General features: G+C 58.8%; 7 protein-coding genes across 7 annotated transcripts; 4 read left to right on the forward strand and 3 right to left on the reverse strand.

The window, feature by feature from the left end:
• Positions 1–761: 761 nt before the first annotated feature.
• On the reverse strand, positions 762–2,529 carry CcaverHIS019_0311840 (uncharacterized protein; the record flags this gene model as incomplete). Its single annotated transcript, XM_060599713.1, has 5 exons — positions 762–1,361; positions 1,397–1,438; positions 1,477–1,792; positions 1,825–2,038; positions 2,073–2,529. The coding sequence occupies 5 exons, from the start codon at positions 2,527–2,529 to the stop codon at positions 762–764; spliced, it is 1,629 nt and encodes a 542-aa protein (XP_060456379.1).
• Positions 2,530–2,982: 453 nt separating this feature from the next.
• On the reverse strand, positions 2,983–4,922 carry CcaverHIS019_0311850 (uncharacterized protein; the record flags this gene model as incomplete). Its single annotated transcript, XM_060599714.1, has 4 exons — positions 2,983–3,033; positions 3,081–3,352; positions 3,387–4,505; positions 4,544–4,922. 4 exons carry the CDS (start codon positions 4,920–4,922, stop codon positions 2,983–2,985), a joined length of 1,821 nt encoding a protein of 606 aa, XP_060456380.1.
• Positions 4,923–5,530: 608 nt separating this feature from the next.
• Positions 5,531–6,905, forward strand: CcaverHIS019_0311860 (uncharacterized protein; the record flags this gene model as incomplete). The annotated part of the gene is made up of 7 exons (XM_060599715.1): positions 5,531–5,572; positions 5,664–5,700; positions 5,743–5,885; positions 5,925–6,033; positions 6,068–6,473; positions 6,524–6,691; positions 6,779–6,905. The coding sequence occupies 7 exons, from the start codon at positions 5,531–5,533 to the stop codon at positions 6,903–6,905; spliced, it is 1,032 nt and encodes a 343-aa protein (XP_060456381.1).
• Positions 6,906–7,757: 852 nt separating this feature from the next.
• On the forward strand, positions 7,758–9,607 carry CcaverHIS019_0311870 (uncharacterized protein; the record flags this gene model as incomplete). The annotated part of the gene is made up of 3 exons (XM_060599716.1): positions 7,758–8,610; positions 8,755–9,006; positions 9,171–9,607. The coding sequence occupies 3 exons, from the start codon at positions 7,758–7,760 to the stop codon at positions 9,605–9,607; spliced, it is 1,542 nt and encodes a 513-aa protein (XP_060456382.1).
• A 2,366-nt stretch (positions 9,608–11,973) lies between these two features.
• CcaverHIS019_0311880 (uncharacterized protein) lies at positions 11,974–14,084 on the forward strand (the record flags this gene model as incomplete). Its single annotated transcript, XM_060599717.1, has 5 exons — positions 11,974–12,565; positions 12,630–12,984; positions 13,021–13,883; positions 13,936–13,990; positions 14,024–14,084. 5 exons carry the CDS (start codon positions 11,974–11,976, stop codon positions 14,082–14,084), a joined length of 1,926 nt encoding a protein of 641 aa, XP_060456383.1.
• A 524-nt stretch (positions 14,085–14,608) lies between these two features.
• Positions 14,609–17,072, reverse strand: CcaverHIS019_0311890 (uncharacterized protein; the record flags this gene model as incomplete). Its single annotated transcript, XM_060599718.1, has 5 exons — positions 14,609–15,427; positions 15,572–15,955; positions 16,004–16,792; positions 16,881–16,931; positions 16,977–17,072. 5 exons carry the CDS (start codon positions 17,070–17,072, stop codon positions 14,609–14,611), a joined length of 2,139 nt encoding a protein of 712 aa, XP_060456384.1.
• Positions 17,073–17,597: 525 nt separating this feature from the next.
• Positions 17,598–18,995, forward strand: tlg2 (uncharacterized protein; the record flags this gene model as incomplete). The annotated part of the gene is made up of 6 exons (XM_060599719.1): positions 17,598–17,827; positions 17,897–17,949; positions 17,982–18,085; positions 18,130–18,289; positions 18,349–18,455; positions 18,540–18,995. The coding sequence occupies 6 exons, from the start codon at positions 17,598–17,600 to the stop codon at positions 18,993–18,995; spliced, it is 1,110 nt and encodes a 369-aa protein (XP_060456385.1).
• Positions 18,996–19,108: the final 113 nt, after the last annotated feature.

Consider the following 19,108-nt stretch of genomic DNA (forward strand, 5'->3'; position numbering starts at 1 on the left):
ATGGGTGACGGGGAGGGCGATGGCGCGCGCAATGTCCGAGAGGGTGAGTTTGAGTGGCATGGCGTGGGTATGGGTATGGGGATATTGAAGAAGAGGGGCGACGCCTATATGGGCGCGCAGTCGATCGAGAGCCGAGGTGTGGAGTGGTAGTACTCGGGATGGAGGATGAGAAGAGTAGCGGGAGGAGGTGGATGGCGTAGATGGCGTCGACGGGGCGCGGGGTGGCCGGATGGCCAGTGTCTGGCCGTTTTAGTATTGCACTCCAAGATGTGAGACTCAAGACCACCAAGACTAGTACTAGTTTACATGAGAGAGGAAGGGGTGATTGTTGCAAGTCGGGACAGGAACCTTTGGTAAACCCTTTACAGCTCCGCGCCGCCTGTCAAATCATCTCTGTCCTCGATCAAAGTTCCGGGACGCGTGCCCGTTGATGAACGCCACTGCAAGGCGGCCCTGCGTTGGTCCGTATGCCATCGCGCGGCCTTCACTGTGCGATGTGCATGCGTCCTGAGTGCATGGATGGGAATGTCTTTCGGGAATGGTGGCGTTTTTCTCGGGTTGTCGGGCCGTGGGCAGGACCAGTGTAATAATCTCACATTACCGCATGACGCGTTATCTCACGTTTTCCAGCTTGCATACAACGTGAAATGTGATCGACCTCGGGTCATGGAACAGAATACAGAATCCCTGCATGAGGAATGTTGGGATATTATGACTACTGTAACCACGAGTGTCCATTCTCATCCACCCAGTCCAACAAACTACGACTTGGTTTGCATCACGGCGTGGCGACGAGGCGACCCACCACGCCCCCGTCCCCGTCCGCTCTTCACACCCCGTCTCTTGATGGTCGTCTCGGTCTGCTCGCAAGTCGTAACGGCCTCATACACCGTCGCGTCGGGACACGTTCCCCCCAGACAAGCCGTGATTGCCTCGGCAGACAAAATGCCCTGCTCCCAAGCACCCTGGACGTATCCGAATGCCTCCGCCGACGTCGCCTCTCCCGAGAAATGGAGCCAACTGTGTCCCCCACCAATCGGTTGGCCGAGGTTGGCGTGGTGTTGGTCCAGAGCGCCGAGGGGCCAGTTCGAATACGATCCGCGGAAGAGGGGATCAATCGTCCAGCGCGGCACGACGATATCTTTTGGCTCGGGCACATCGTCGTACATCTCCCTCAGGACGCCCATGACTTCTTCAGTGATCTCGGCATCGGAGAGATACTCGTTGCGACGCCCAAAGTCGCCAGTCGCCGTTACCATCAGGACGTTGTTGGTCGTGTTTTGCGGCAAGTAGCCGGCCGCATTGATGTTTTGCCACACGGCGTAGCGGCCGCGCTTGTCGGGGTCGGCGTACATGATAAACTTATTGATTAGCAGGGACGTTGGGAGAGTCTTACCTCTGAATCACCCCAGAACTGCTTGTCGAACAAGATGAAGATCTGGCGTTAATTCAAGCACAACTAAAGCAAAAACTGACTTTCTGGTACGTCGCCATGGCAAACGTAAATATGGCCTCCTTCTTCCAGTCGGGCAGGCGGGGAACCCACTGCACGTCCTGGTGCTGGAGCACGCCAACGCTCAAGGTGGATACGACGTGCGGTGCAGCAAACACCCCCTTGTCGGTGTGTACGACAATCTCAGGTGCACCCTCCCGCTTGGTGTTGCTCCCGTCTCTGTTTACAATAGCCGAGTAGTCGATGGTCCGCACCGTCGTCTCCAGACGTAATCGCTCGTCGTCGAGATCTTGCCCGAAAATCTCACGCGCCTCCTGTACAAAAATGTACTTGTATCCCCTGGCATCAGTCTTGTCCAAATCCGGGCATACCTAGGGTCAATGACAAAGTCGTCGCGCTCATTCTCGATGCCAGCCTCCTGGGAGAACGCGTTGGCAAAGCTGCTCTCCTCGGGCGTTTGGGCAAACGTAAAGTCAATGTTCCAGTATTCGTACGCCCACTGGAGGGGGTTGACGGGGATCCAGTCCATGATCGACGTGGCGACGCGTACCGAGATATCCACGAGTGACTGGTTCGTGCGCCAGTCTGGGATCAGCGAAGTCTCGTCTCATCTGCTTACCAGAATACCCCGGCGCATTCTCAAGAAAGTTATCGTATCCACTCATGAATTCGGCCTCTTCGTCCTCATTCAAAAACCTGCCTCTCTGGCCATCCGCCTCAATCCCCATTCCCTCAAACCACACCGAATCCGAGTAATTCGTCGGAGTCGTCTTGAGGCCCCACTTGTTCGCCATCTCAAGAATGGGTTCTTTGCCTGGGCCCTGGATCCAATTACATCCTTTCTCCACTACCACATCACCAGTGGACGAGTGTAGAGTCTCCGTGTATGCCCGTCCGCCGAGTTGATCGCGGGCCTCGATAAGTACAAAGTCGGTGATGTTTTGGGCTTGGAGGGCACGGGAGAGTGAGATACCGGTGATGCCGCCGCCGATGATTAGGACTTGGGCGTGGCGTACGTCCTCAGAGGCGGAGACGAGGCCAAGCGCGGCGAGGGCGAGAATTGAAGTTCGGCGCATGGTGGGTGGGGGTGGGAGAGTCTGTTCATTGTCTTGGCCCCCTTCAAGTACTCTTCTGTCTTGTCTGACGATGTACACAACCTTGTCAGCGGTGCGAGGATGACGCCACCCAGTGTGGGGGCGAGACGCAGGAGAAGAAGTCAGGCACAACTGTTCCGCCTAATCGGTGTTTCTTGTTTCGGACCGCATTCAGCCGCACGCAATGGCCTACTGGAGCCCACCTTGACCGCGTGGAGCGCTATGCCGTATCCGGCATTCCGCGATTTTAGTGCCCAAAAGTGTGAAGCTTAACAGTTCTGCTCAACTTGTTCTGCACAACCCATAGAGGCCGAAACAAACCCCACCGGCCAGTGGCCACGCGCCCACATGGACAGAGGTCACGCGACTCACGTCAGTACGTACCGCACTTGCCTCGCTACATGCGTCTCGCTACATGTGTCTCATCTCGGCTACTCATGCCCACAACTTGATCAACCCGTCCCACGAAGCCGTGATCACCTTGGACTGGTACGTCAGCATCCAATTGTCAATTCAATGCCCAGCCTACTCACATGCTCGTTTGGCAGCCAGCAGTGGTCAATCACGACCTGCTTGTGCGCACGCAGCCGCTTCTCGATGCGGCCCGTCTTCCAGTCCCAGAACACCAGGTCGCCGCCGCCCGTACCCGACGAGATGTACTTGCCATCCGGCGAGAAGTTGATCGCGCATGCGTACCCCGCGATCGTGTGTCCGGCAAAACGCTTCTTCTTGTTTTGCCGGAACGCCCCGTCCGCAGAGTAGACGAGGATCTGGTTGTCGAGCGACTGCGCGGCCACCCACTTGTCTGGTTATCAGCACTGGCGTTGGACACGACTCACTCCCTGGGTGCTTGGCCACCGACGGCATCGAGTGCATGTACGGCTCGGCGATGTACTTGATGACAACAGGAATGTCAAAGTCCCACCCGCGGATTGTCTTGTCGTCCGACGTCGTCATGAAGCGGCGGTTGTTGTCAACAAACGTGATCGTGTTGACAGGCCCAAGGTGCTGGTCGTACGTCTGCACAATCTCGTGCGAGCGGATATCCCATTGCAGAATCTTCTTGTCCTGCATGCCGGCGAGGAAGATGTTTTGCCTGTCAGCTTCTGGGTGGAACTTGACGACGTTGGCGAGTTTGCCCGTCGAGAAGCGCGAGATGACCTTGCCGGTCTCCGTGTCCCACAACTTGACAGAGCGGTCGTACGAGGATGACAGGAAGCGCTCGCCCTTGCGATCGAACGCCACGTCCTTGACAGCCTGCGAGTGGCCCATAAACGTTCGCAAGCAGTTACCCTCGTGGTAAACGTCCCAGAGCTTGATCTTCGTGTCCATACTCCCCGAGAGCAGGAGGTGGCCACTGCGGGGGAAGAGGCGGATGGCCGATACGCCCTTGGTGTGGCCCGTCCAGGTATGGATACAGTTGCCGTCTGGCACATATGCGTTGGGTGGTGGCGTCCCTTCTGTTGGGTTGAGCTTGACGTCGACGTCGGTCGGGATGTGCAGGTACGACCGTCCAGCGTAGTCGTACAGCTCTTTACCGTGGAACGTCGACTTCTCCTCGGTCGACTGCTTCATCTTCTCCTGCGCAGTGGCCTTGGCATCCTCGCGGCGCTTCTTCTCGATACGCCATTCCTCATCCTCCTCCTCTTCTTCCTCGGCCATCGCGACCTCGTCCTTGGGCTCGTCGTACCCAGCCCACGGGCCCATGTAAGCGTCAACGCCGTCGACGACGCTCGCGTCGCCCTTGCCCGCGCGTTTCCTCTTGACCGCCTTACGCTGTGCCTTTGATGGCCTCAGCGTGTCAATCAAGTTGAACCCATTCGTCGCTGCCGTCTCCGCCGACCCGATCAACGCGCCGTTGCCCGCGACGGAGGGGTCGTACGCGTAGCCGTGGACGTCGAATGTCCGCTTCTGGCGCTCAAACTCGTACGTGTCCATCACCTGCTCCTCGACATGGCCTGCGAGTTAGCGCGCATCCATGTGCTGAAAGCTTTACCAGCAACCGAGTTCATGCCCTTGTTCTTGGACTGATTGAACGGGTCTTCTGGCCCTTGGACGGGCTTGGTCATGTCCTCGTACCGGAGGTTTACGTTGACGACCTGGTCCGTTGGGCGCGCGATCACGGCGTTTGAGACAGCATTGGGGTCCTCTGCCAGAACATCTGGTGCCGAGGTAACGTCGAGCTTGGTCGCAACCTTTGATGCCTTGAGTTGCCTCACGGAAGAGAGTCCAAAGGCATCCTCGCGCGTCTGAGCCTCGAGCTCGTCGTCATTATCGTCCACATCGTCGACGGCGCTGACGGTAGTCTTCAAGGTCGAGGGTCCTGGTGCGTCCTCATCATCGGATGAGGCGTATCCAGCCAGGAGGGCAGACATGGCGGGTGGTGGGTTGATGGAGGTGAGTTAGGTGGCCAATTGATGTTGGTGCTTGTCTTGATGCCTTCATGTTGCGCAGAAATCTAGCAGGCCTAAACCTTATACCACGTGACATAATCGTGGAAGTTAGGCTCTTTATGGGTTCATCCAGCTGATTTCTAGTTAACAAGCCTAACTTTGAAGCCGAGATGCCGAGCCAGCGGAGATGACCGAATATTAATCGAATGTTAAGACCCAGTTAATACCGGTTGTTACGTTGAAGATAGGATTAGGACCTTCCTCTGTACTCTGGTAACTGCTTTAGCCGGATGATTGATGACAAGCTGGGCAAATTGGCAGGACAGTTCAAAGGCACACTGGAATCACGGATACACGAGTTCACCGAGCTCATCGATCATCGGCCACCGCTGACCTCGCTCTCCCTCTGTTGCACATCTTACCGGCCATTCTGTCACCGCGCTTTGTCAACATCCCCCAAATCCCCACAACATCTCCGACTCTCATCATCACTCCTCACCTGTTTTAAGCTCTTCTTCCCCACACGCGCTCATACCGAGACTCGTCTTCCCTCTCTCCAGCTCACCCTTCCCTTCACCAACACCACAACAATGGTCCTCAACACCGAGCTTACCCGCATGCTTGGCATCAAGGTGTGTGGGCAAGCTGTGGGCTGGCCTGCCAAAATCAATAGGCACAGCTCACTGCTCATTCCCTAGTTGCGGCTGTCCGCTAACTCTGTAGCACCCCATCGTGCAGGGTGGTATGCAGTGGGTCGGATGTGAGTGACCGCACCAGTCTCTCGGACACAGACTAATTCCAGTGCCGGCTCTCGCTGCGGCCGTCGCCAAGGCTGGTGGTGTCGGTATTCTTACCGCCCTCACCCAGCCAAGCCCTGATGCTCTCCGTGAGGCCATCCGTGAGACGCGCCAGATCATCGGTGACGGCCCTTGCCCCGGCAAGTTTGTGAGTAGAGCGATCTGGAACTGACGTAGCTGACCACAGGGTGTGAACATCACTCTCCTTCCCTCAATCACCCCTCCCGACTACGCCGGCTTCGTCCGTGCCGCCATGGACGAGGGCGTTGACATCTTCGAGACCGCCGGCAACAACCGTGAGTGCAACCACCGCTATCCGCCTAACAGCAGCCGGACCCATCATCAAGCTCATCAAGACCTACCAGGCGCCCGGCCAGTCGTCTATCCCCAGGCGCTACGTGATCCACAAGTGTGTTGCCGTCCGCCACGCCCTTTCGGCCCAGAAGATGGGCGTCGACCTTCTCTCGATCGACGGCTTCGAGTGTGCCGGCCACCCCGGTGAAGAGGACATTGGTGGCCTTGTTCTCCTTGCGCGTGCCGCCAAGGAACTCAAGATCCCCTTCATCTCGTCTGGAGGTATCGCCGACGGACGTGGTCTTGCCGCATCCCTCGCTCTCGGTGCCCAGGGCTGCAACATGGGCACTCGCTTCATGTGCACTGTTGAGGCTCCAATCCACCAGAACATCAAGGAGCAGATTGTGGCCTCGAGCGAGCGCGACACTGTCCACATGTTCCGGTGAGCTTCTGCAACTACATCTGTTGTCGTAAGCACAGCTGACATGCTAGCACCCTCAAGAACACTGCGCGTGTGTTTAAGAACAAGGTGTCGAGCGAGGTCGTGCGCCTCGAGAAGCGACCCGAGGGTGCCAAGTTCGAGGAGCTTCGCGAGCTGGTCGCTGGCGCGCGTGGCAAGCTCGTCTACGAGAACGGTGACCCCGAGTACGGCATCTGGTCGTGAGTATCGTGCAGGGGGCTGTGGATGCGGGAAGCTATGCCCTTGCCGGCTACATGTGTTAGCGGAAGTGATGTGCTGACGGACAGGGCCGGTATCTCCATGGGTCTGATTGACGACATTCCGACCTGCAAGGATCTTTGTGACCGGATGGTTGCCGACGCTGAGAAGGTCATCGCCGACATGGCCTCCATGTCGAGCAAGGCTAAGCTCTAAGCTGTGGTAGAGCACCGCGAGATGGTTGTTGTCGGATATAGCATTAGAAGGAATAACAGTCTTGACACACAGCAGAGTTGTGAGATGATTTTGGTCAAACTTGTCCAGATATATTGAGTTTCGGGAGGAGACCTTTTTGGGATGGACAAGGAGGTGTGGCCATTACCGCCGTTGAGGGGAGACTGGGTATCTCGCATTGCGCGCTGGTGAGTGAGAGAAAGGAGCGGAGAAGCACACAGAGTGCGGCATGGGCGGCATGGCCTGGAGTGAGGCGATGGCATGAGTCTCAAGCTCCTTGGGACTTTGAGAAGAAGCAAGCATACAGATTGAGCGTCATGAGATGTGAGAGTGATGCGGGAGTGAGGATTGATAAGTAATAGTTATACTTGAAAGAGGTGGAGAGGTGGAGAGGTGGAGAGGTGGAGAGGTGGAGAGGTGGAGAGGTGGAGAGGTGGAGAGGTGGAGAGGTGGAGAGGTGGAGAGGTGGAGAGGTGGAGAGGTGGAGAGGTGGAGAGGTGGAGAGGTGGAGAGGTGGAGAGGTGGAGAGGTGGAGAGGTGGAGGGGAGGAGTTTGAAGGGGCTTTGTCCCTCTCTCAACCCCTTTACCAAAGCCCATCCCTAGGCTGACCGTCCAACGCATCGTTGACACATCGACATCTCGCTCCTCCTCCTTCCTTCCCTCTTCCTTCTTCTCCATCACCCATCTCGTTCTATCATCTCTACTCTTCATCACTGATACCTAACTTCCCTCCCCTCCATTGTATCCTGCCATCTGCTCTTTCCAACCCCGTTCTCACCCTGGTCAAACCCTCCGTTTGCCACCCCTTTTCTCCTAGACCGCCGCCCACCAACCATGAGCCCTCATGGTGCGGGCGGCGTCCTGCCTCTTGCAGGCCTACCGAGGTCGAACGGCTGGGCTCATGGGCCCAACCCTCCAGCTCCTCCAACTGTCTCGACCGAATACGACTACGGCGACGAGTCGGACGATCCAGATGGTCTTACCGACGACGCAGCCGAGCTCGACGATCTGACGCCGGGGACCAAGAAGCGCAAGGGCCCTGTCCCGGTCGTACCCGGCAGTGAGGCTGACGTCGACTCTGGCCGGGACGGGCTCGACCGGAACCCGCCCCGTTCTGCGCGCGAGGACAACGAGGGCACACCACGCGTCCCTGTGCGGCGCCTTCCTCGGTCGAGCGGCGCAACGCTGGCAGCCCAGCGTCGTGCGCTTTTCCATAAGCGCAAGGGCGTGCTCGTCGCGCTCTATTGCGCTGCCCAAGCCGCCTATGACGCCGCCAACCCGCGCCCTCTGACGCCGACGTCGGCCACGTCGACTGACAAGAAGGACGCCAACATCTCGTCCAAATCTGGGTCAAAGGGCAAGAAGGACACATCGGGCAACACGTCACCGACCAAGAGCGGCACGGCGTCGCCTGTGACTGCGACTCCTACGGCAAGCAGATCCGGCCTGCCCGACGTTGCGGCGTTCGAACGCCTGCTTCCCGCACTTGAAGACGTGGTTGTGTGGCCGCCCGACGCCCCCAGCTGGCGCGAGGGTGACGATGCCGCGCGCCCCGTTCCTCGTCGCTCCCTTGAACGATGGCGCACTGGCTTTGCGCGACGCAAACGTCAGCGCACGGACCGCGTCCCGGTCCACCGTGGAGGTTGGATTCCGGAAGGCAGTTTTGAGCTCGACATCAGTTGCGAGGGTGAGTGGTACTAGGCTGTACCAGAGTGTCTGGGATGTGGGAAGAGAGATCCGCGCTGCGTGGCGTGTTCTCTCACTGGGTCTCGCAGACGGCAGGATATCGCAATGGACCATCGCTCGCTCTGCCTCACCCGCTGACACGAAGCGTCGACGCGTGCACGTAACCGCGCTCGCGAGCGTGTGGCATTACTGCGGCTTGCCGAGCAGCTGCGTGCCCTGGTCCTTGCCTGCAACAAGATCCCCTCAGCGTCTGAGCCCGTGAGCCCGCCACCCACTCCTCCGGCTACCGAATCACCAGCTCAGAAGCCTCCCCTATCGCCGAAGAAGAATACCAAGAAGAAGAAGAAGAAGCGCACGACGTTGGCCAACGAGGGCAACCCGCACCATGTGGACAAGTGTGAGTGCCATGCTGCAGTGTCAATCTCCCGTGTCGTTCTCCACCTTCTTGATGTTCTCCCTGCTTGGACACCGTGAGCGCTCAAAATGCGCGTTGTCCTTGACCGTGCACGGGCACACGTGGAAGATTGACAACCTCGACTCGGGTGCGCCAGCTCACACCAGACCGCCCCTCGCGTCCGATCCCGACAACGAACCCCTACGAACCGTGGCCTGGCCACGCATCCCTCCTGTTTCCCCCCTCGATGCGCGTACTAGCGGCGCGACCAGGTGGCAAGGACCAGCGCCCTGGCGAAGACGAGTACATCTGTTGGTCGTGCCAGTACTCGCTGTTCTACGGGCCCGAGGCACTGCGGAAGCAGGCGGTGCGGCAGCGCCGTGCCGAACTCAAGAGGCGCGAGAAGCTTAAGGCGCGCGCGAGAGAGGTGGCAACAGGCACGCGCCCTTATCGCCCCGGCGGCGACGATGACGATGACGACTACGACGATGAGGAGGATGAGGAGGACGATGACGACGACGTGTGCGAGGGTCGCTGCAGCTGCGGCCGCGCGCTGCCCAAGTGCGAGGAGGACAAGCCACCGGACAAGGACGCAGGAGGCTAGGCTCGGCTTGAGACCCGATAGCATGGCGCAACTAAGCCAACTTCGGGTCTCGGTGGCCTGGCCCACCCATCTGGGTGGCTGGGAAGAGGCGGTGGAGGAGCGGGGAGTGCGTGGCGCGCAACGGCGCGGTATTTGGTGTGGAGATGTCGGTGTTGGTGTCGGTGTCGGTGTTTGCCGACGGCTTCGTGCTGAGGAGGAGGTTGCGGAGGAGGTATGCGGAGGCGAAGGAGGCGTGTGTTATGTCGGTAGCGTCGGAGGAGAGCGTAGGAGCGTCGAGCGGGCCGGAAGAGGAGCGGCGTACAATCCACTCATTCATCATTCTCATTCAACAACAACGTCCACCAGTATTCCTGTACTGTTCATACTTCATAGAATGCATCGACGTAGTGGCGAGCGTCTGACACTGACGAGGGCTCTGTGGTACTGACACTGACGAGGGCTCAGTGGTATTGACAACTGACAGCAGTCTGGCCATCTGATATTCCAAAGCCCCTTGAGCGGCGCGCTCTCACGTCGCTCGGTGGCTTGGGAAGACGTGAACGGACAAAGGCTCGCAGAGTTGAGCCAGGTAAGTGTACAATGGTCGGGTGGCGGTGGCGGCGTAACGCACCGGGCGGCGCCGGTAGACCTGTGCGACATGTGCTCATGTGCTCGTGTGATCTCCCGCTCCCCCGAAAGCACGTCGGAGCAGGACCGAAAGTGCTCGCTGCTGCCAAACCCCAGCTCGTCGCGCACCCACCTAAGCGAGGTGTCCCCTCTCCTCGGGCCTCCCTGCCGGACTGCTCCACCCCAGCCAATACATATACCCCCCTCCCACACTCCCACCCAGCCTCTCAAACGCAACCAACACCATGCCGATCGAACGTATCTGCAACGGCGGACAGAAGGGCGAGAATGCTGGTGGTGAGTCGGTGCTTGTCTTCTTGACCTCTCTCTGAACCATCGGTTGCGCAGTCCTCCTGGCCGTTACGCTTGCAACTCGATGGATGATCTGTCTATACATCGATATATGTGTCGCGGTCCTCTCCACACTTTCACCTCACCCTCTCAACCTCGACGCCTTGCCTGCAACCCTCTCAACCTTCACACCTCTCCCAAAACCTCACACCTCGCAGCCCCAACAAAACCCCGCAACCTGTGAAAGCTCACACCAGGACCCTGCTACCCCGAACTCTGTGCCGACATGGTCCATTGGTCGTGCTGGTTCTGCCGTGCCGACCTGACAATCTACGTCCAGCCCAATGATGATGATGAAGAGCACCGGAAGCGCTCACGTCGGCATTAGATGTCAGACCAGGTAGAACGGGAACAAGTGAATGATGGAATCTGTCAATGGACATTGAAATTGGAGACCCGAGTTCTGCCCTGTATTTCTCCGCGGTTCCTTGAAACTTGGGCCCTCGATCCTTGACGGCGTTCAGAATAGCTGGATACCCCGACCAATCTGCTTCGGGGACGCCAAGCGCTAAACTGGAGCTGCCAGAGGATGACTTGTACCTCGGAAGAGTAAGTGATCAAGTGAGAGGACGCCGCCGAGGGACGAGGGACGATGGCGTTCCTGAGTGAGCAACCCGAGTCTACGAGTCTCAAGGATACCAGGAAGATCAGACAGGGCCCGCCGAGGTTGCTGCGGAATGCAGGGCTCAGCGGAGTCCGCTCGACGGTACACTGTTACACTGTTACGCGCGCGCTCTCTTTCGGACTGTAGTCTGCACGGTCAGCGGGCAGGGCCATAACCCTGGACCCGTTGACTGCGGTTTATAGCGTTCCCTGCCAAGAATTCACAAGTTCCATTTTCAATATTTTCGTCGCGTTTCATCTTGCATCTTGTTGATTCAACGTCCTTCCGTTCGTACTCAGTACCAAGTCCTCCCTGGACGCCTTCACAGTGTGCGCAGCCTGCACACTGCAGTCTGAATAGGACCTCTGCTCTTGCTACTGCGAGATGCACTGCCGCTTGCCCTTGGTCCAACTAATCCCTGTCCCAGCCGGTCGGAAGCCTGCATCCGTGAATCCCGTACCACCAGAGCGCGCGTGGTTTTTGTGTCGACGCGCTCGTGGCGTCCAGCGGTGCCTGTCAAGCAGTCAGGGATTTATTACACCGGGCAGGTTTTGATGATATCCCAACGACCCAATGTCCTAATGTCCTCACCCTCTCACCCTGAGGAGCTACGGCTCGCCCGGTGCATTCGCCGCAGTTGGGATTCAGATTCAGGTATCTAGTAGCTGACAGTTAGCAAGTCTGATTGTCAAGTTGAAAGGCCAATCTGCCCCGCAGCACTGGGGCACTCGGACCACTCTCAATCAGAGCCCTCACTTGACACTCACTCATTTCACTCAATGTTCATCTTGTACACAAACTTATCATGTACGACTCGAGCTGGTTCTCGCTCAAGACTCCACCCACCATCGACGACGACACCCTCATCCTTCCCTCGGCCCTCTCCCGCTCCATAACCACCAGGACCTCCATGACCCCCATGACCTCCATGGCCACCCACCGCCCCTCCACATCCTCCTCGAACCGGCGGAGAAGTCGTTCTCCAGCCCTCTCCCGACTACGGAGACGCGGTGTCCTCATCGCCCTCGTCATCGCGCTTCCAATCCTAGCCTTCCTGATTATGGAAGAGCGGCATTCCCAGCGCGTCGCACTTGCCAGCTGGGCCGCCGAGTTGGCAGCACGCGAGAACGCAGCGTATCCCGACCCACAAGGTCGTGTTGATCTGGCTGCGTGGCGAAACCGCATCGCCAGTCGCCAGAACCTCGAGCTGGAAAGGAGGGTGGTCGGTGATGAGCAAGAAGAGTGGCCTGCGTGGTGGGGGAATGCGGACGAGGTGGGACCTAGCCCGTTCGACCACGTCCCATCCCCGCTGGACGGGAAGCGGCGCGTTCTCTTCCTAACGGCCTACGACGACTATCTTCAACGAATGAATACTCACACATACGAAATTGTTGACGGTGGGTTGATAAAGGCCCTGAACTCAGGGCCATCAATTAATTGAATGGTGCACTGATACCCCAGCGGCACTACGCCACCCAAATGTTATTGTCGATGTATGGGGACCAGGATGGGCCGGATACGACTGGGACGTACCTCTCAGCGTCAACGTTAAGCGACGTGCCAACCGCATTGCACAGCTCGAGGCAAGTCGGACAGAGCATACGGCTGCTGCGGCAAGGGCACGCCAAGCCGCGGCCCGGGAGCGATGGGCGTCCGAGCGCAACGACTGGTTCAGGAAGTCTGCACACCCCCAACCGCAAGCTACCGACGTGTCGAACGAGGAGTCCGACTTTGAGCCGTGGAATACCCCCGAGTGGATTGAGCGCGTCGACGAGTGTAATGACGCGGTGCGGTATGACATTGTGTGGACGATCTCGTGCGTGCCTTGACAAATGAAATCGGCTGATACCAGGGATATCTACAAGGCGAATGATATGCCGCACGTCGACGCGCTAGACTGCGGCGCACTGCTTGTTCAGCAGCTTGGGGATTGTCACGAACACCGATGCCTCAAGGAATGGTATCCCCAGGCCAACAATATCACCGTTACAAAGTACGGTTTCGAGTTGCCTGAACTGTTCAACCTCGCCAACGTACGCAAGGTTTACCCCTCCTTCGAAATGGGATTGTTCGGCCACTCGCCAGATACCGCCAACGAATGGGATTTCTACCCTCTCCCCTGGTCCGAGCGAACTGCACAAGCTGTAATCTTCGGCTTTGACGGTGGGTTCTATCCCGTCCGAACGACGGTTACGAATCACCTCCGGAGGTTGGAGCAAGACTCTTCGCTTCCCGCCTCACCAATCTCACGTCATCCCCACCCGGGCTATGACATAAACTCGGCAGACGAATATAAGCAGACCCCGCTCGAGACGTATGAGATCGGTCATCCGTCATATCAGAGGCATCGGGAGCTGAGGCACGACTTTGCCCGCGGAATGCGGACCGCCCAGATCTGCGTCTTTGATTCCAGCCTCGAACGCAAGCTAATTCGCAAGTACGCCCAGGCGCTGCTTAGCGGGTGTGTCATTGCGTCGGATCTGCCGACAGAGCACGAGGAGGCAATGATGGGCCTGGTTATCCGCTTGGAACCAACATGGGATATTGAGCGGATCGAAGCCGAGATTAACAAGTATCTGGCACAACCCGAGGTGCTTCACCAGATGGCACTTGATGGCTTCGCATACGCCCGAAGGCACCTCACCACCACGGCCAAGATCTCGGATATGCTCCGGCTTGTGGAAGCACATCGCTCTGGCGTGCGGGGATATGACCGTGAGTTTGGGGTTGACTGTTCCGACATGTTCTGGCATGTTCTGACATCCAGACGCGCACAGCTTCTCCTCCCGATGTCGGTCCTACTCTGGCCATGCGCCGCCTCCGTGAGTTTCAAGTTGGGACGTGCTAACCCAAAGACCGTGGTGTGACAACCAGGAAGGCCACCGCGGACTCGAGGACAGACTTGATCCGTTGTAATGTTGTAATGTACCAGTGTCGTGCTATCTGCAGCTGGTGTGCAGAGCGCATACTGCGGCTTGGACCACAGCACCGCTCAAGGAGTAGTCATCTTTCATCTCCTTGTCTATCATTGTCCAATTCCATTTCTCAAGCCAAAACACTTGCCGCCAGAGCCCAAGACCGTTAGCTAGAGCGGGAGTCGCACAGACCATCGCCTTGCCGTCCCTCCCCTCCACCCACTCCACTCGTGTTCAGTCCAGTGTCAGCCCAATTCCTATGGCAGACGCCGCGTTCAAGTACCACTCTGCCTGTACTATCTACCTGTTGTTCGACTTGCAACGGCCTCAGATCGTGAGCACTGACGCTACATCAGGGCGAGGTAGCTCATGTCGCCCGTGAACAGGGCTCCAAGCACCGCCTACACTCACACTTTCGGCCGCACTTTACCAGCTCTGCACACATCTCTCATCGTCGCCTCCTCCACCTATCAACCTGTACCCAAAACCACCCACATACATTCCTACATACAAGATTAGCTAGGCCTAAAGCTCGAGCGGGAAGCCGCTCAGGTCGTGTTGGTTGGCAAGGGCGACGAGGTCGGGTCTCTGGAGGTGGAGGCACGCCATGCGGAGCGTGGTCCACAGCGCCTCAGACGTCACGCCCTTGGTGTAGTCGCCGGTCGAGTCGGCTCCGTATCCCTCAGTCACGTCTGAGTGCTGCAGGCGAATCGCGTCGACGATGCACTGCGCCGCGAGACGGTACTGCGCGAGGTTGATGTACGAGATGCCGAGGTTGAATTGCGCCCGCACAAAGTTGGGGTGGAGGCCCAGGGCGCGGTGGTAGAACTTGATGGCTTCGTGGGAGCGGCCCGAGTTGGCCAGCGTCGCACCGAGGCGGTTGTGCAGCACCCAGTCATCTGGGCGGGCCTCCAGTGCGGCCGTGAAGCAGTCCTCAGCCTTGGCGTAGTCCTCGCTCGCGTTGAACAGGACACCCAGGGCAACCTGGACATCGACGTCGAGGTCGTCGGGACGCTGACGCGCAATGTCGATGAGGCGGTTGACGATGCGCGTCGCGCGCTGGTCGCGGCTCTCACCCATCGTCTCTGTCGCACCACCTGGTTGCGTGAGGTTGAGCCAGTGCTCGAGCGCGTCGTGCGCACGGTCGTCCTTGCCCTCGTTGGTGTACGAAACCGCGAGCGCGAGCCACGCAGCGCGCGTTTCCGGCTGCAGCTCGACGGCGCGGTGCAGCGCGCGAATGGCCGCGTCCTCTCTTTCGTTCTCCTGCTGCTTCAGACCGAGAGCGAGCCACGCCGATGCATCGCGTGGTTCCTGCTGCACGGCAGCCTCTAGCTCGAGCACACCCTGGGCGTTAGCAAGGTTTTGGGGAAGAGCCGGTCAGGGATCTCGGAATGTTCGGCCCACGCGGGTGGCCGATAGCCGCTACCGCCGAGATGTGCGGAGGTGGCCGCGACGACGTTGCCAACCTGCGGGTAGACTCGCACTCACCATTGTAGTTGGAGACAGCTCGCGCACGATCGGTGCGCCCATCGCGTATGGGTTGGCCTGGTGGAAGAGGTACGGCTGCGGCGCCGTGTCCTGGTCGTACCATGATGCGGTGAGTTCGTCCCAGCCCTCGCGGTCCGACGTCGTTTGCCCCGTCTGCTCAGCGATTTGCGGCATCCGTCCGTTGTACTGCATGAACGCCTCGTCGTTAAAGTCGTCGGTTAAGTCCTCCTCCCATGACGTCGAGGCGCCAGGCACGGCCGTGGCTGTCATGTTTTGCGCCTCCTCCAGAGTGGATGGTACAGCGCTCACGAAAGTGGGTTCGTCAAAGTGCACACTCTTGCGTCGTCGCAGGCCCGTCACGTCGTCGTTCATGGTGAGAGCCGTCTGGAAGTCAGCGAAGGGCCTTGCAGTCTCCCTCGCGCTAGAATGCACCTGGAATTCGCCGGTCGCCGTTGCAGCTTGCTGCATCGTCTGTGGCGCCGAGCCACTGTCAAGGAATGCGCTCGCCCAGTCGCCGCCGCCATTTGAGTCGACAAACTTGGCACCCTCGCCCACCTCCGTGCCCTCCTTGGCAGCGCTCGAGCCCTCCTGCACCACCACCGACCCGTCGCCAAGCCCACGGAGCAGTCGTACGAACTGGCTCTCAGCGAGCTTCTGATTCTGGCCGAGCTCCTCCTTGTCGAGCTGGTCAACGAGGGCCTGTGCTGTGCGCGCAAGCTCATCATGTGGCCGCTCGCCCTGTCGTGGCTGTTCCTGCTGCTGAGCTGGTTCCTGGGGCACCTGCGTGGGTGGAAGGGGCACGGCTTTCTGGGGCGCTGGATGCATGAGCGTTGGCGGCTGCTGGTACACTGGCTGCGGCTGGTACATCGGCATCTGAGGCATCATAGGCATCCCCATATTCCCCATGTACCGGGGTTCGGCAAACGCCGGGCCGCGCTGCCAGGGCGCCGCTTGCGGTTGCTGCTGCTGTGCCGGAGACGCGGACTGTTGGCGCCCAAACTCGTTGCCCCATAGGCCGTCCACAGCGCGTGACTTGCCCTTGGAGTCGAAGCCTTCTGCCCAGCGCGCAGGCGCCTGTGCCTGTGCTGGTTGCATCTGCATGGTTGGACCTGTATGCACAGGCCCTGCCTGGGCAGGCAGGTGCGAGCGAAGTTGGGAGAGGTCGAAAGAGGGCTGCGCTTGCGCAGCTGGTCCTGCTGGTGCACCCGGGCGCGTGCGGAACTGTGGTGTGAGCATGTGGTCCGCTCGTCCGACCACACCGGAGCTAGGTGGGTGGGGGTCGATGGCGTGCGATGCATTTCGAACTTACTGCACTGGGGCCGGCGCTGGGTCCAGCTTGATGTTGAGCAGCATAGCGGTCCTATGTGGGTTAGCAGTGGTTCGAGCGATCAGAAGCGGGACGTACACGTTGGAGGCCGTAGTCGCGGTCGACACGTGATGACACATCCTTGAGGGCGCTCGTGGGACCGCACTCCACCCCGCCGGCGATGAAGTTGGACATGGTGTGGTGATTGTTGAAAAGAGCAAGGGAAGAGAGGTGTTCCTGTGTGCGCAGTGCGTGTGCTTGCGCGCTTTTGAGAAGGAAAGAGAAGGGGGAGAGATGAATAGTGTGAAGAAGAAGATGAACCAAGTTGAAGAAGGGCCGTTGACGATGGGAGTGCGGAGGGGAGATGGCCGTGTTGCATTTCGTTGCCACTCTTTACCGGTCCATGTGGGCAAATCTCACAGCCGCCGGGTCACGACAAACGCAGGGCTACAAGCAGGGCCAAAAGCATGGCGGCCTCTTGAAACTGATGCTAATGGATCATTACGCAATCGTAATGGAACAATCCTAACCTTATTCCATCCACCGTCATTGAAATGGGCTAAATGAAACACGTGGTTTCTTTTAGTTTACATTGCTAATACCATTCTTATCTGTACATTTGGATGATGACAGAGGGAGACGGCTGAACCTCGGCGGCCGCAACAGTCATGTCCATGTCGCCGCCTGACCTTCCTCCACAAACACCATCCACCATCCATCATGAACCCTTACGCGCCGCATGCGTCCTCGTCAAAGACATCAGACGCTCCCATCACCCGCTCTCGCACACTCTTCTACCTCTCCGTTCGCGACAGCAGTAGCTTTGGATCATCGCGGGCGCCGCGCCTCGCAGCTGCACAATATGGCGACACGATCGACGTGGAGGATGATGAGCGGGGAGGCCTCCTCGGATCACAAGCGATAGACATGAAGGGACTACCTCCGAAGTGGTGAGTGCAGCTCGGGGCGGTCGGTGGTGTACCAGCCCCGAACAACGTGGCGCGGAATGCTCACAGCAGGGTCGATAAGAGCGACGAGGTCGAGGACATCCTTGAGCGCATCAAGATCAAATGTGCGGCACTTGTGTGGGCGAGCTGACACCAGCCGCGGCGCTCGACAAGTTGCACGCTAAGCATGTTCTGCCAGCGTTCACGGACCGAAGCGCGGAGGAGCGCGAGATCGAGCGGCAGACGAGCGACATCACGCGGGTTCGTTAGCTGCTGGAATTGCAGGTTGAGTGAGCTGACGGCAGGACTTTCGCCGTGCGTCCAACCTCGTCACATCAATCGCAACGGGCAAGGGCGCGACGCGGGCCGAAAAGCTCACGGCCAAGAATGTGCAGCGTGGGCTGGCACAGAAGATCCAGGAGTCGAGCGGGCATTTCCGTGTCAAGCAGCGCGTGTACATGCAGAGTGGGTCAGACAGGGGAGAGGCATGCAGCTATGATTGCGATGGATTCAGCTGACGACAGAACTGCAAGGACACTCGATCAAGAACAAGGACTTGCTCGCTGCGAGCGGCGCGATCACGCTGCGCGGCACAGACTCGTACGACGCGCTGGCCGAAGACGAGGAGGTTGTGAGTGTAGTTGTGGCCTCTGCAGTAGTGGCGAGATCAACGCAGCACCAGGACAGCTGTTCATTGACCCAGAGCTGACCCCAGTCACGTACACAGCTGCAGTCGCACGTCCAATCTGGAGTCGCTCTTGACATCGAACAGCGCACGCACGAGATCACGCAGATTGCATCGAGCATCAGCGAGCTCGCCGACCTGTTCCGCGACCTTGGAAATCTCGTCGTCGAGCAAGGCACCGTCCTTGACTCGGTCGAGTACAATGTCCAGCAAACGGCAAAGCAGATGGACGACGCGGTGCAGGAGCTGCAAATTGCGCGGCAGTACCAGAGCAACACGGGCAAGCGGAAGTGTATCCTCTTGCTCATCCTGCTGATCATCGGCATGATCATCATCCTGATATACAAGCCGCGCCGGGGCTCGTCCCCACCACCGCAATCCGGGCAATCCGGGGTCGTGGGTGCACCGCCTCTTCCACCACCGACCGAGAGTTTGAACGGTTTGAACGGCTGGGAACGACCACACATGTATCCCACGGCGTTCTAGACACAACTGTAGCCATATACCCTGCATATACTATTCCATGCTAGCTATATTATGAGAGCGGCTTACGGCGGAGGCGGACGGTGGGTTTGGGCGTCGCAGTCGCAGTCGCAGTC

The sequence above is a fragment of the Cutaneotrichosporon cavernicola genome (genome assembly GCF_030864355.1).
Source record: "Cutaneotrichosporon cavernicola HIS019 DNA, chromosome: 3".
NCBI lineage: Eukaryota > Fungi > Basidiomycota > Tremellomycetes > Trichosporonales > Trichosporonaceae > Cutaneotrichosporon > Cutaneotrichosporon cavernicola.